Source organism: Dreissena polymorpha, unplaced genomic scaffold, assembly GCF_020536995.1.
Source record: "Dreissena polymorpha isolate Duluth1 unplaced genomic scaffold, UMN_Dpol_1.0 chrUn094, whole genome shotgun sequence".
NCBI classification, from domain to species: domain Eukaryota; kingdom Metazoa; phylum Mollusca; class Bivalvia; order Myida; family Dreissenidae; genus Dreissena; species Dreissena polymorpha.
The window spans coordinates 19,555-36,564 of record NW_026273408.1 but is presented as its reverse complement, the minus strand read 5'-3'; the positions used below and the strand labels follow the sequence as shown (position 1 = coordinate 36,564).

Sequence of the window (17,010 nt, the reverse complement as noted above, 5' to 3'; positions counted from 1 at the left end):
AAAGGATTTTTCGTCTCAAAACAAGGTTTATAATAAAAGTAAAATCTCCGGCGGTAGTTCTACATGGTGTGTTTTGTGGACATGTTTAAGTTGCCGTTTTAAATTTATTACATCTCCAAGTTGTTTCAATCCAGTCTTAAATTGTGTTCAGCCATAGTTACAATACTCCGTTTATATGCGAGTCCGTCTCGTTTGTTTGTTGTGTTGGTTTATGTTTCATGTTCACACTAGTCAACATCTGGGAAGATATCTAAGGACTTCTTAGAATTCGAATCATTGTCATTTCAAATCACTGCTTTCATGACAAACCACGTCATTGCTCTCTGTTTGTTGCCGTCATAAGACAACACCTTATTGCGACAATGTGCATTTACCATCAGATTCAAAGCAAGATGATAATACATCTAAATTATTGTAAATGATTAATATATTACACTGTTTTTTTATGTAATACATTTGACTGCACAATTATGTGTACAATTTCTGAATAGCTCGCAAATGATGTTGACGTCGCACGAATGTCGATGGTACTTTACGATATGCATATGTAATCATTATTTTAGCACTTATACAAATGTTTAAGTCCACTCTTTTAAGTTACAATTGGAAGAATACATTTATACTTAGGTCAGTGAGCATTATGCCCAATCAATCTCCTACTCAGGAAACTGACCCAGTTAAAAACATAGTACCGCTTTATTATGAACGAAGGTGCACGAAAATAATGATAATAAGCAACCAATCTGATTTTGCACATTGAGATAAAGATCAGATATTATATTTTTCAGATATAACCAAACATGACAAGTCAGTCCAACAAGTCAACGTCGTTAATTTCGTTTTCAACGGTAACCACCACACACTTGAAACTGTTACACATGCAATGAATTTTGGTACAGTATCCGTGGTAGTAAAAGGATCAAAAGGTGTGGCGGACAAAATAGCATATGAGGTCGAAAGCACGACTGATAATCAAAAACGGTAAGAAAACTTGAAATATGTATACACAAATTATGTAAGTCGATTGAAAATAAACACACCAATAAAGATATGTTTTCTATGTGCACTTGCAGACAAGGTTTGGCGGAGAACATAGCATATGAGGTCAAAAGCACGACTGATATCCACAAACGGAAAGAAAACTTAGAATATGTATACACAAATATGTGAAGTCGATTGAAAAAAAACTAATCAATAAAGATATGTTTTCTATGTGCACTTGCGGTCTATCTTTATTGGTGTGTTTTATTTTTAATCGACTCGATACATATGTCTTTGGTTATTTGTAGACACGACGAGGATTATAAGGAAAGGAAGAACATGAAAGCATTTCAAGCAACTCTCCATGAAAAGCCATACCTTTTATGGGTTTGTGATCTGCAAAACATGCCTGACAAATTTCATGAAAGGATTTCTGACATATATTGGAAAGGTTGGTAAAGTCTCGTTGTTCAGGTTTTCTTCAAGACTTACTAAATCGTATGTATAGGCTGTTTCCATATACACATTAGTATTATTTGCTGTTAAATGGTAAGACTCAATTGATTAGTTGCATTTTATCGGAGTGTATAAATGTGATATTACGGAAAATACATGTTATAATGTAATGTTAATATCCGGATGGTGTGGTAGTCGAGTGGTAACACTCTGGTCTACCAATTCAGAGGTCGTGGGTTCAATCCCTGGCCGGGGCACTGGCAATTTTAGAAATGCTTCAAGTGATTCCCACCCAACTAGAGATGTACTGGTATGAGACCCAGGTAATTCTCGCGTGTATCGATGCTATAAACTGAGAACATAAAAGAACCAAGGGATCTATTCGCAAAGAGCTAGGGTATCGCACCCGGCTTCCTTGTATCTCAATACTGTCTCTTCTGCTTGCTGTCTCTTCAGCAAAAAACCAAAGGACCCCATTGGAAATAAGTGCTTGCTCTTTTATGGGTTATCTTTGACTGAAAGGTCAACAGAAAAACATAATACTTAATCTTCAATGAACAGTGTAATGGCTATAAGTAGCCATTACACATACAGAAGGTATGATGTACAAATATAAGCAAGATACATATAAGCACGAACCCAAACAGCAATACGTGTATTGAATGTTTATGAGATGTTTATGTAAAACATATATTTTGCGAAATGACCTTGTTTGTGTCCTTAATACATGGTTGGTTTATAAACGCGGATAATCTACAACCTATTGTTTGACGCCCGGGTTCTATGCACACATGTTTATAACTATGCCAAAGAATAAACCACAAATAAGTTTCATTTAAATATTATCTGTAATTAAATATAGTAAACGATCACCCATGGACATAGTAAGGACTTGTTTGCGACAAACAGTTACATATGTATAGCAAATGACGCATTCCCATCACCAAGCAAATTATATAAACACACACATGGCACATTATGGTCAATTCAAAATTGTGCATGTCCACTAACGCACAAAGACTCGGAGCGGTGGTAATGGAAAATGGATTAACAAAATCAAAAAAGTATAGGTTCACAATAAACGCATATTAGAGCAATAAAGCAGCAATATAAAGATAATTGCCTGATGACGCAACTTATGCCACTTCCATATCGTTTTTTATAGTTTGATTATTCAGAACAGCTATATTTTGGTCAATGATATTAGACCTAGCTGTCTAAGGTGGGTTTTAAACTAGATTTTTTGTGATTATTTTAGGCAACGGGAACACTGAATGACAATAGAATTGCACACGTTTACATGTTTTTGCGAAAGGAAACTCACAACAATGTATTTATGAACAAATTTGATGACTGTATGTTATTATCAAAATAATGTATTAATATATTAATTCAACGAAATAAATAGCAACTTTTCTTGGCTTACATACATGAACCGTTTAAAGTAGTTTCAGTTGAGCTATCCACGGGTTGGGAAGTAGGAAGTAATATCAACGCCTCACGGCTGCCTTGTACTAAAAGTGTTATGCTATATTGTAGAAAAAATCTAATTGAAATATTCGTTGATATTTTTCAAATTAATATGGAACAAAATGCAAATTTGATCAAGTTTATATTGCACTTGTAAACTGTCTGACCAAGCGGTGAATTAATTCAAGCTTGCGAGTAAGACTTTCTTTCTATAAATAGCGCTCGGCGGTATAACAACCAAAGTATTTAATTTATGTATGTTTTAATTTTGCCTGATAATTTATGAAACAATTAACCGTTCTGGGTCTTTATCCGTATGTTACCTTATGGCTATTTGTTTTCGTAACAGTCCTTAGCGGATTAGTTATTTAACTCAAAACGGACTTATCGTAAGAGACCTTATACTTTTTACCGTAAGTTAAGAACATGATTTCGGTCTCATTGTGATATCGTTACCTATGTTTGGTAGCAGATCGGATGCATGTGTTTGTAAATTACATCCTTAGCATCAATTGAACATTAATTGTATTATTGGGCGTACTGTATTTTGTTATTATGATAAGTGCATGCATATTTGTATATGATAACTATATGATCCATAACTAATAATATTTGAAATAACACACACTGCAGTATAATAAAGAAAATTACCTATTAAAATTTCATAACTTCACAGTTATTTTAAACGTTTTAAATGCGTTAATGTGAAATACTTTTAATACGTCTGTATAGTGGCATTTAAACGTAAAGAAGCAATGTGATTTTCAAATACGATCGTACGAACTTACAGGTGCACTACTATATGTTGGTGATTCATTTTTTGTATTTGAGTATCGCAGGCCAGAAGCAGATTAATGTATTTACATTGATATTCGACCGTATCAAGTCCGTGGTGTGATCATGCAGCAAAAGTTTCCACACGGAAGACATGCGAATTTGTTAAAGGCTTGACTCGTTACGGTTACCGAGAAAAGCTTACGAAGAATCAGAACAGTCGCATTGAAACCGACGATTTTATATTGCGCGGGCGGTCTCCGTGCACATTTGCTCTTACCTGCCAGCATACGTCCATACAAAAGTATCGCACGATAATCGCGTACCATTTAAACACAGACGACGTGCGGTGCTTAAAATCGCACCAAATACAGAGTTTACCAACCGGGAAAATGACCCGGCCATACGCGTGCTATGGCTAAGGTACGTTAATTTGACCGCAAAATGCCAAGAACACGTATAGCATCACGCAACACACGGGAATAATGCGCATAAAGCAACACATGCGCATGCCACAGCCATGAAGGCTGCACTTGCTATTTATTTTGCAAAAAAAAACGTACAGGCGCCGCAAGAATTGAACAAAAATATCAGGGTCGCCGATGTAGGATGAATTAAAAAAAATAATGTGTTCAGTACTTAAAATAAGTGACTTAGCATATAAAGTAAAACTTCGATAATTTTCAGTGGAATGGTAAATGTCACTGAGGTAATTGAGATACTTCCGGGTTTTCTTTGTGTGTGTCGTGAAAAAGCCACGGTCCACTGGCTTGCTGTAAAACAAGTATGGTAATTGCAATCAACAGAGGATGAATACTTATTAATACACGGAGGTCAAAGTGTGCTACTATTGTCTTATAACGTTATTACCAGTCGCATCACAACTTTCTACGAAGCAGATTCGAACGGTCGCATAGTGTTCAACCTGCTAGTAGAGCTGATACTTTCCAAACTGAGCTTTTGAACGCGGAAGCTAACCGTATAACAAAACAAGCTGGGTATAAATAATAACTTAATTTCAATATCCGTTACACTACTTCGCTACGTTAACATAAAACTAGTTCATTCTAGAGAACGGACAACACTTTACTCTATCAAATATTGTAGATGCCTGAATACTTTATAATTATATTACGTGGATTATAATCATTGAGAAAAAACAACATTTTTACAATTAACAACCATTAAGAATTTTCCTCGCATGAATTAAATACTCGTAATGGAATGATAGTATCAGTTTGCCTTTCAGATCGTTACGAGATACATAAATTATGGTCATGAGTGTGTTACTGCAAGGATTCCTTTACTATCTGCGAAAAGATAAATAGTCTGGTACAATATCAAATTATTAAACAATCGCGAGATCATCACCACATGAACAAGCACAAGGTTGTCGAAAAAAGACCCGGGAGTAGGCGCGGTCTTCTGCTTATATAACAGTCCACGTTTGACGTTTTTAAGTCTTGTGCATAGAATTGACTTTTTTGCTGTTGGTTGTTAAGCATGTTTAGTTTAAGTATACCATGCAAAAAAATATATTAACAAACACAAATTAAACCTAAACCGCGTCAGATAAAGGTCATTTCAGTTTTAAAGTTATTTTCAATGACGAAAATATGCTACGTCATATATTCGCTTTACTCACGGTACACATATTAATATGGATGGAGTAAATATCAAACAATTGTTTGGGTATTGGTGTCTCAACAGTCTGGTGTATAACAAGTCTCGTTTATAGCTAAAGAGCGAAATCGGTGATCCGATCTTTGTTTTGCAGTTATACATTCAGGACAAACATTACCCCAAGATTTGTTTAAGAGAAGCTTGTTTAAAAGACATTTCTATTTTTTATACAGACAACTCGTAAATTGTCATTACTGCATATTATTCAACAAAATATAGGAAACGAATTTTATTCCGCCCAGCCAGTTTTTTTTAATAAACATGTATGCAGGTATGCCGAATAATGCATACTCGTCTATATAAAATCCGGTTCATTATCCACCAAGATTCTTTATGTTTGACATTTACTGTATACATTAAAACATGTTTTTATCATTGTCATTATAGTGTTACATGCGACATGAAGACCGTTTGATAATTTATATTCTAAATTATTGTTTCATATATACTTAACTGCATTAAAGGGACTGTAAACCACGAATGACGAAAAAAGAAAAGTTTTAAAATACCGTATTTTTGTACAATTTTTAGTTTATATTGATTAAAAAATCGCCATTGGTATATTACATTACTTAACAAAAGTTCATATTTTCAGTATTCTTGGTAATATAATTTCGCGATGTGAAATCGCAAGTACATCGCGAAAACAGGTGACATAACAATATACACTCTATAAATAACGCAAGTTGATTGATCAGTTCATATATAAAATATATACAATTTACTACGCATACACATTTTGCATTCTTGGGTTTACCACGTTATGATGATGATCAATCTACCTGCGTTATTTAAAGTTAACTGGTAGTTACCTGGCAGACATACCCAGTAAAAATTTAAAAAATAAAAAATAGAGTAAAAATTAAAAATAAAATACTTTTTTCAAGTAATGTTATATACCAGTCGTTATATTTTAAACAATATAAACTAATAATTGTAAAAAAAACAACAGTATTTTAGAACTTTTCTTTTTTCGTCATTCGTGGTTTTACAGTCCCTTTAAGATACTTTTATTATGTCGATTATGTTGATTAAAAGATGTAAACTTCATTCGCAGCAAAGTGGAGTGAAAAACATATTGCGTCAGTTCTCGAGCGCGACCTATTTGTCGTTTCCAACTTACTGGCGTCTACAGATTGCAGTCTTTGCAATGTAAGTTTTCGACTTAATTCGTAGATGTACAAATCGGAAAAACAAATGTTCCACAGTACGTTACATAAATATATATACTTTAATGAATGACACCGGAATTTGTATCAATGTTTCATATGATTTTATTCTAGGGCGTTTACTGTTTGTATATATCATAAGTGTCGAAGAATGGCTAAAAAATATAAAAGCACCAACAACAGCTGTAACAACATAAACAATCTATATCAAATGGTGTGTGTTAGCATGCGGGCACATGTTTGTAACTACTCACATGTGAAATAAGATCCAATCTATGAAAATAAAAACTTTTAACAGAAATATCGTTATTATCTCGATTAAGCATTTTTATTTAAGGTCATTGACAAATTTCCTTTAATGACAAAACGCACACTGAAAACATACACAATTAATTAAACTGCGGTCACTACCTAGGGAAGCTTGGACTCAAATGAGGTTTATGTTTTATCGAATCACATTTATAACCCTTGTCCTTTTTGATTCATTTATGATTTCATAATGACAAATAAAATGTCAAAAATTCAAAAGCATCTTTTTTAACATTATTGCATAATAGGAGAATTTATAGTAGCAAATGCTTTAAATGCATTTTTTTTATTTTGGAGTGGATTCAAAATTAATAAAACAGAAAGTCTTATTTAAGTAAATAATTGTGTATGATTTCTTACATGGAAAGCCTGTTGTAATGTTATAAAATCAGAATTACTAGATTATGTTTTATGTTTTACAGACGGATGACCTCGTGTGTTATTTTTGTATTCACGATTATATCGAACCTGTTAGAATCTTAGTTCAGCATCTTGGCTCGATGGATTCAGTTAAGATAGGCGCTTTGCAATTCAAGAAAATGTGCAATGAAGTAAGTTGAACTCTTCATATATGATACTTTAGTGTATTTACTTTTAAATGTGTTCTAATATGCTAAAGAAAATATGAAAATAAATGTGTTATCAATAATTGAATTACCCAAATTGTAGTTAACATGTGTTGTCTGTTTCATGTGTGTGGCGCGTCGCTTTATGAAATCAAAACCTTTTGAATTGAAAAAAGGAAATATACAATGCAAAAAATATTTATATAGGACCCGTCTGTTAAACTTTATAAATCAACCATATTGTACATGTACCATCATAATCCAACTTTTATTTACTAGTTCGATTACTATAAACTCTACACGATGATACAAATTTGAAAGTTGTCGACTGCAAATTTAAATTCATGTGACGATTCAAATTCTTGCGTTATGGATCATGACAAAACGCTTCAATTTATCCAGCCAGCCAAAAAGAATGAATACGCTTTAACATGTATTAAATTACAGTTACACAATGTTTGAAACCTGAAATGCTATGTAATTTTTTTTTATTTGTGTTGTTTTTACAGGCTGATACAGATGGATTGCTGAAAGGCTTACGTCGAAAGGTGGAGTACTGTCTACATTTTAATAAGTTTTTTTTATAGTATCAATGCTGAAAAACGAATTGTTTATATAGTGCACATGATTAACATACTATCAACATATAGCAATGTACTATCTTTAAAGTTCTTGGATTAGTGTTTGATATTGATTTAGACAACCTGGTAATGAAAAAAAATTAAAACAAAATCGAAAGTATTAAAAGAGCAATAAGTCATTGGAATCGCAGAAATATTACTCCTCAAGGAAAGATAACGATTGTCAAATCGTTTTTTTAAACTTTACTTACTCATTTATTTGTATCACTACCAACGCCAAGAATAGGCACCATTAAAGCAATACATCAACACTTTTATGACTTCATTTTGGCAGGACCAAGCAAAACTATACAAAAACAGTAATTGTTAAGGATTATAACGAAGGTGGGTTAACTATGGTAGATTTAATTATGTTCTTTTGAAAATAGCATGACAATAACATGGCTTAAGAGAATAGTGTGAGGCAAAGGGAATTGTTTTTCACTGACAAAATCGTTAATAGATTTTAAAATATTATTAAATACTGTAAAAATGTTTGCCGAGAAAATATGTTTACTCTAATCTTGAACAATAAATTTTGGCTTGATGTTTAAAAAAAATACAAAGAAGGGCTGATATACAGTTTGACCCCACAAACATTGTTACACAATGAATTTCAACTGGTCGTGGTAGGGCAGAAGGTCCTTTATAAGATATCAAAAGTTTACCACAATCGGACCTCCGGAAAAATGTTTTTTCAAGATGGCCGCATAGATGGCCGCAAAGACCTATTTATGATCATAACTATGTAACTATCTTATCAAATTTAACGAATTTGGTGTCTATACCTAGATTTTAAGGGGCAAATAACACATAAAGATCATCAGACAATATTACGTTAAAAATAGTACACTAAAATCCAACATGGCGTCCAAAATGGCCACCAAGATTGCCGCCAAAACCTATTAATGATCATACCTCTGTAACTTTCCACTCAAATTCGATTATTTTGTTGTTTTTACATAGGTTTCAGTGGGCAAGGAACACATATAGATCATCATACATAGTTGAAATTTATTATGTTACACAGAAATCTCTCTCAACGTCCACCGAGGCAATACGAAGGACCACAAGTCGATTACTTTTGACTCAAACGTAATGATTGTAATGTGAAACGCCATTGGTTGGACCTGCCGCGATTTCTGAATTATGACAAGAGGGTCGATATTTTTCAGCTTCAGACTAGTTATACCGAATTGGCAGGGAATGATGCGTATCAGGGAAGCCAGTACCCTGGGATGTTGTCAGTCAAATTCTTGCCTATGATTAATATGTACTTTGGGGAACAATTCGTTCATTCTGTCAACATAAGCCTTTGTTTACAACCTTGCCACAACCGTTTTACCATTGTAACGTTTGTATTGGCAGGCTGCCGAAATTACCATTGATGCGCCACAAAGTAGTTGCCTGAAAAACGTTGTTCAGATGTTGGGATGTTTTCAAACACGTACAAACTTGCAGGGGGCGGGGGGGAGGGGCAATGGATCCCTTATGGAAGAAACCGCACTCAAAAACAAAATTGAGACTGTCTTTGGAATAAAATGCAATTTTTGCAAATTATGACATGGAAAGCTGTCAAGATGGCTTCACAGGACCATCTTCTTGTTGAAAAATGCCTACTTAGCAAGCTTTAAGCGGACATGAACAAGGAAGATCCTGAGATTCAGATACTGCTGCATCATGCCAAGATGTTGTACTTCTCCTTCTTAGGGACAAAAAGACTAAGCAGATGATACATGTCATGTTTTTTTTTATCAAACTCGGGAGGGCTTCCGAGAAGATGAAACTCTCCTAGACCTTAAAGGCAATCATAGTATGGCTGAATTATCAGCTAATTATTAGCAATTTAAGGGTGTGAATTTAAGCATATCGTACTGGGTGTTGGCTGATGAATCTGCAGGCAGTTCCCGATTGTCTATACATCTTTGCTGAAGCTGAGCACATAACCTACAATCTGCTTATTACGACATGTATATGCAGAAAATAAGCAAACTTGAGAAACCCAACTAGACGTTTATCGAAAGTTCGGTATAGGGTTTCACGTTACGGGGCTGGGCTAGGACGTGATCTCGTCAGTGAGAAAACATTGATGATTTTTTTATAGAGCACAGGTGGTCTAACTCGCAAAAGTTGGATGACCAAGGAAATGCAAACCCATTGGACCCTATCTACAACTTTAACATCCGAGCGGAACAGTGCGATGCAGAATTATACGGACCAGACCTATGCTACAAGTGCACAACACAAAGAGTCGACTGAGGTGTGCATCAATGGAGATGCTTCTGATCTCGAGAAAATGCAGACACAGATTACAACCTGCTCACCATAAACAGCTTATACTACTCTGAGAAACATGGTCAATGGGATAGTGGCTGGGTCAGATGTGAATGTTCATGCAATATAGGTGGTTGGGAACACGATCATGAGAGACATCATAGGAAATTTGGTCAAAGCTTATTAATTCAAGACAAAAGACGGAGCCAAATCTCTTGAGATCGCTCCTGACTGTGCTTTTTATTCTGCTCTTCTGTGTCAGCGTTTCCGGCTGGTGTCAAAATCTGGAGCTCTTTCCCTTGAAGACATATTGTCTTATGAACTGAGCTTCCATCATCATGCCCTCTTTAAAGCCAATAACATTCTTCGTACAGCAGACAAGCCTCAGATCGCTCAGGCCATTTGAGAGTATGCTGTAGACACATCAAGTGCGGCTGTTATAAACTGTATTCCGAAAACAGAGTGATTCGTTCTTGAAGGTGGCACTTTGCAGCATCGTTGACAATGGAAAAGGGCGACTCATATAACGCAATAGCCGAGTCGTATGCATATTCACAGTAAGGCATTACGGACAAGCGACGTTGGGGTTCGATGGCTACGAAAACGGTCATTATAACAATGACAACACACACCAGAGACCATCAAAAAAGGTTAATCCTATCGTGAGTTTCAGCAAAGAAATGGAATGCTCGTCTTAAAAGGAAGACATTTTGTCTCGTGACAAAAACATGATTGCTCTGATCAGCACAGCTCTGACTAAAATGGGATGTTATGCTATTCTGTCTTTAAGGGATGCTGACGTTGATATTGCTAAAGCTGCAGTGGAACGATCCCGTCGTAGCACCACAACGTTGGTGGGCGAGGATACAGATTGATCATCTTGATCCTTCATTACTCCGAAAGGGACAATAAGACCATCTACTTCCGCTTCGATGTAAATAAATAGTCAAAGGAACACAAAGTGTATTACATTTATCTTTTGAAAGAACTCGTGCTTATTAAGGCTCTAATTTAATTTCAATGATTTTCAGCATCGCGAAAAAGTAATGTGCTAGCTCATTTTCCATTCCAAATAAGTTTCAAGGGAACATATCAAATCTTTGCAAATGCTTGATGGGGGATCTGTTTTAGTGGTAAGTCCAATTATTCCTTAGAATCTCTGTGTCATTACATGTTCACAACGAAAGTGGCTACTACCGGAACATTCGTCACTCATAAGCGACTTCCCCCAACACCACATGTAAAATTATTCCATAGCCAACGCGTATACATGTACTATCAAATAATGGTATAAATGGAGATGTCAAATACTATGAAACCAATTGAATGGGAAACGAAACAGGACGATATATTCAAATCATACAAAAACAAAATGCTGCATAGGAAGAACTTTTGAAAATCATCCTTTGTAACTGCTTTGTAGAATGTAAATCCTCTCGATGCAGCTGCAGACGGTATGAACTTCCTTGCACTGCTGTATCCGGCCTTTGCAAAACTGAAAACTGTAACACTTCAAACAATTTACAATAGGTGGGTACTGAGAAGGAGGATGACAAAACAAACAATTTAACACTCTGAGATAAATGTTATAGACAAATGTGATTGTGTATTAAGTGATAGTCGACAGCTAAATATCATAGATTGGATTTCAGGATTATTCAACTGCTTAGTGATATCTACAATTCAATAAAAGTGATCATTGCCTCCTCAACTATGGCGTTTTACATAACAACCATAACGTTTGAGTAACAAGTTATGGACTTGTGGTCCTTCGTACTGTATTGTTGGCCATTTATTACGCCATGTTGAATGTATGTGTAATATACTAAACTTACACTTTGTCTTATGATCTTAATGTGTTCTTTGCCCACTGAAACCGGTGTATATACACCAAATTCATCAAATTTGAGTGTATCGTTACATAGTTATGATCATTTGTAGGTTTCGGTGGCTAGCTTGGCGGCTATTGTGAACGCCATATTGGACTTGTGTGTAATATTATAAACTTAAACAATGTCTGATGATCTAAATGTGTTATTTGCCCCCCCCCCCCCTGCAACCTATGTTTGTACACCAGTCATCACGTTTGAGTGTAAAGTCATATATTTATGATCATTAATAGGTTTTTGCGGCCATCTTGGCGGCCATTTCGGACGCCATGTTGGATTTGTGTGTACTATATTATACTTAAACAAGTCTGATGATCTTTCTGTGTTCTTTGCCCCTTGAAATCTAGGTATAGACACCAAATGTGTCAAATTGGATTGGATAGTTACATAGTTATGATTATTAATAGGTCTAGGTGGCCATCTTGGCGGCCATCTTGAAAAAAAACACACTTTCCGGAGGTCCGATTGTGGCAAACTTGTGATACGTTATAAAGGACCTTCAACCCTACCAGGAGCAGTTAAAATACCTTTTGTAGCAATTGTTTTGTGGTTGATGGTGTATTATTCATATATTGACCCTTCTTATATTGTATTTTGAAAATCTACCAATAATAAATTGTGATGATATTCTGGATATGCCTCAATTTTATAATCATAATTTTAAAATAAGCAATAGCTATATCTATATAAAATGTATATATGAAAGAGGAATTCGGTTTGTTTTAGATACATTATGGTAGAAAGAAACTGTTTTATTTCCAAAGAATCTTTGGATACACAAGTTGAAACAAATGTAAACTTCCTATTGTAACAAGGATTAATTAACATAATAAAGCAATATATTGACAATTTTGAAGACCTGCCGAATTTTGACGAAAAAAGTTAAGGACCTATATAACCAACTTACATAACAAAAAAGTAACCAGCCCTAAAGAAGAGAAACATATTTATAAAACATTAATTCAAAACAATGACATTCCAGTTTGTAATTTTTTAATATTGACTGGAAAAAAGTACATGCACTTGCATTCAATCTAAATAATGAAACACATATCAAATGGCTCCAGTACATAATAATCCGCAGAATATTGGGAACAAAATCCTTTATTTTCAAAATGCAAATAGTTGCAAATAAACTATGTACATTCTGTAATTTGGAAGTTGAAAATATAATGCACTTGTTCTGGTACGGTCCATATACCCAAGAAATTACTAAATATGTGCTGATATAAATTGGTAGAAGTTTACCAAGCATAAATATTCACATAACATGTCAGGATCAAGAACTTGGTATTAATCATCCAAAAAATAACGATTAAAATATAGTATACCTAGAGCTTAAACGGTATATCTTTCATTGTCAAAGAAAAACCAGTATCCCTTTAAAGTATGGACTTGTAAACAGTTTAAAACACACTGTTGAAATTCACAAAAAAATACAATTAAATTTGATGAAGAATTGAAAATCTGGTCCCTTGTTAAAATATTTACGGACATCTTATATAATGACATTACTGATTTTAACACATAATATACAGTTTATCAAATATGAATTATTTTTTTAACTCTGCATTATTAGTTTTCTTATACAATGCACTTCAGCACTTACTACTTAATTTTCTTATGTGCAATAGGTTTATAATAAATGATTTACATACTTATATTCAACATTAATTAAGTTTGTATTGTACAAACAAGTGTGGTTTTTTTGATGTAAAATACTTAAACTATAAGACAATTATATTTTTTATGACTGCATGTTTAATGCACGACAATTATATTTATGTACCAATTAAATAGCTATACATCAAATACGCTGTTTATGAAAGTCATAATAGTTTATGAAAAGTATGAATGTATATAATATTCTACGTATGTTTGTAAAATGCTACGGAGTGAATACAATTTTGCACTGGAAAATAGTAAAATAGCAATGTCTTTGATTAAACGATGTACTCTTGGCATTTTGCAGTTAATTGTTCCTCCCGCAAACAAGGTACGTACTAAATAGTATTGTGTTACTTGTTTGTAGAGCAAGTAGAACTGTACCAACAATTAAAATGCAATGCTAGCTTAAAATACACACATTTACGCACGAGTTCTTTCAAAAGATTAATGTAATACATATATCAGTAATATATGCATTCGCCTAAATGTGCTTCCTTATGAATATACACGCTTATACTAGATTTCTGTGTTCAATATTACTAAAACTACCGAAGTCACACAACTCTGAATTATAAAGTTTTAGTGCTTTTGAAGCTGCATGTGCAATTAAAATAAATATATTACTTTCTATACGCTACAAATGCAGTTTGTGCAAATTCAGCATGAAAATATCAATGCTTTTTGAAACTACTGATATAGTGACATTCATAATGTCAGAAAATAATTTGTATTCAGGATCTTCTAGCATAAACAGTTATTGAGAAGACAACTGTTAAAAAGATCAGATACTTAACGGCAGAGGAGTATGTTTGCCTCGGTCAAAACGCCTGTCTAGTATTATCAATTATATAGATATTTCATTGACACTTGAAAACATTAAAATTGTTCACGCATTAGCCTGGGTATTTCTTTTAATATTCATTGTAAAGTTATTTTTCACAACCTTTTGCGAACTAGTTTGAATATCAATGACGGTGATACATGTATATCAATTTGAAATCATAAAACCTCACAAAATGTAGATTGTTTGTTAAAAAAGTCATTGATAGTAATACATGTCAAACAAAAAACCTTTATATACGGCAATATATAATAATAGATAATATTCTCTTTAGACAGTTTTTTGTTTTTATTATTACCTTTATTGTTTTCACCAAATCGAGAAATTGTTATAAACGTTTTCTGTTTCAATATGATAACTAATACTCCTTTGTCATGTCAGTTCAGTCGTTCGTTTAGCTTCTGCAATTATTGTCATTCCGCGAAAACGATTTGATTCCTTGACATAAAATTAACCGTTTTTAAATTTTGTTTTAAGAAGAATATTTCAAAAACGGTACTTAAATAATTAACGTTTTGAGAACAGCATACTCACGTAATATTCAATAGATGACACTACAAGTATAATTCGCCTTAATGTCCTTAGTTATATAAATTAAAATATAGAGTTTCAATACATTTAATGTTCGCCTTTATCGTTAATTATAATTATTGAAACACCGAACAAAAACGGCTAAAAAGATAACCAGTACAACTACAAAACGGTCATTTAATATAAATAAAACCGATACTTGCGAGTATTCGTCACTACCTTTCCAAGTATACGTATCATGATTGGCCTCCATCAAATTGTGTTTGCAGGACCTTGCAACGATTATGGAGGTTATACAGATAATGAAGGCGCGTCCAGTTCGAGGCACTATAGTTGGTAATATGATTTTTGATGCTTTATCTTTATTTAACAGTTAAATGTATATGCTACAGTAACATTTTGCACTATAAATATAATTTAAGACAGTTAAAACATGATATGGGATTTATTGTTAATCATTACACAAACGTCTAGTTAATAACATGAGTTTAACAAGAATCATGTGTTATATCCCGAAAATATATTGTCTTGTGGCCAATGAAACGTTTTAATAGCATTCTCTTTTTTTACAGATTCATAAAACAAGGTTATCATGACTAATTTTACAATTGCAATAGCATTAACAAAAGATACTTGGTTTTATAAATATACATACAGGAATTATGTTTTTTTACAAAATATATGTATGCATATTGTCATAGGAATTTATGAAATAAACAGAAATCATGAGATCATCAGACAGAGTATTGTTATTACAGTGACAAACGTAACGGTGTAATTACACTAAAAAATACTTACCACAATTATTACACAACTGAGATACATGTCTAATATTAAGCGAATTATGGCTATAAACCATGAATAGCAAAGATCATGCCTCATTAAATAGTAATAAATAGGTTGCAATGTTAGCGTACAATGTAAGTTACAATTAAAGATGCTATTAAGAATGTTAAACGAAAACAAATGTGTTTTGTTTATATAGCTCACAAACATTTTAGCTTCCAGATTTGACAAGTAAGGTGCCTGTATTGAAAGCCACGTCTTAATTAACAAAACATCAAACTAATAGGACGGTTATCTTCAAGACGCTACCAAGCGTTATTCATTCAAACACAGTGAAAAGATGTCATGTTAATCACAAAACCGTTAAAATAAAATGTAATATTGACCAAAATGAGCACGGTGATGATCTGACCAAATTCCATTTTTAACAAAACACATTAGAAATATTATCATTAAAATATGTATTGTTAATTCGTCATTGGTACTTTCCAAGGAGTCAAATAAATGTTTTAGTTTTCGCTTTATGGTATTCTACGTTGTAACAAAAAATATCCAGTAACACTTACGGGATTATGAAAAATACATTTGTTAAAGCAGCCTGGTTTCCTAGTTAATTGGCACAAATCAACATGGTATTGTGGCGAAGTTCTGCCACTTTTCATTCATACACTTATGATCTGGCAAATATAAAACTTTCGCTTAATCCACTTTGTCATATTAAAAGTTTTTAAAAAGTGTTTGTTTGCACTATTGTCAATTACCAAAGGCAAAACAACAAATCTGCAGAACGAATCAGAAAGAGATTTGGGTGTCATGCGATGGTTGACCTTTAACCTCACCAAAGACGCCAACAACATCCATTGATAATAACATTATAAAAGGGCAACACATAATTGGGATTACTCATTCATCGTTTTGACGGTTGCTGGAAATATTGACGTTTCATACTGTTAATTAAGTTCCAACAATTAATGTCTTGTCTAAAAGCAATCC

The 17,010-nt window shown here is 33.6% G+C and overlaps 1 protein-coding gene across 1 annotated transcript in view; it reads left to right on the top strand.

Annotated features, from left to right (window-relative positions):
- The window catches only part of LOC127864064 (uncharacterized), a 32,633-nt gene that overhangs the window by 6,388 nt on the left and 9,235 nt on the right, over positions 1-17,010 (top strand). Inside the window, exons 2-9 of the mRNA XM_052403750.1 lie at positions 789-981; positions 1,074-1,166; positions 1,290-1,432; positions 6,422-6,516; positions 7,265-7,393; positions 7,918-7,956; positions 14,164-14,187; positions 15,501-15,567. Coding sequence (XP_052259710.1) covers positions 789-981; positions 1,074-1,166; positions 1,290-1,432; positions 6,422-6,516; positions 7,265-7,393; positions 7,918-7,956; positions 14,164-14,187; positions 15,501-15,567 — 783 coding nt within the window. The remainder of the gene's footprint in view (positions 1-788; positions 982-1,073; positions 1,167-1,289; positions 1,433-6,421; positions 6,517-7,264; positions 7,394-7,917; positions 7,957-14,163; positions 14,188-15,500; positions 15,568-17,010) is intronic.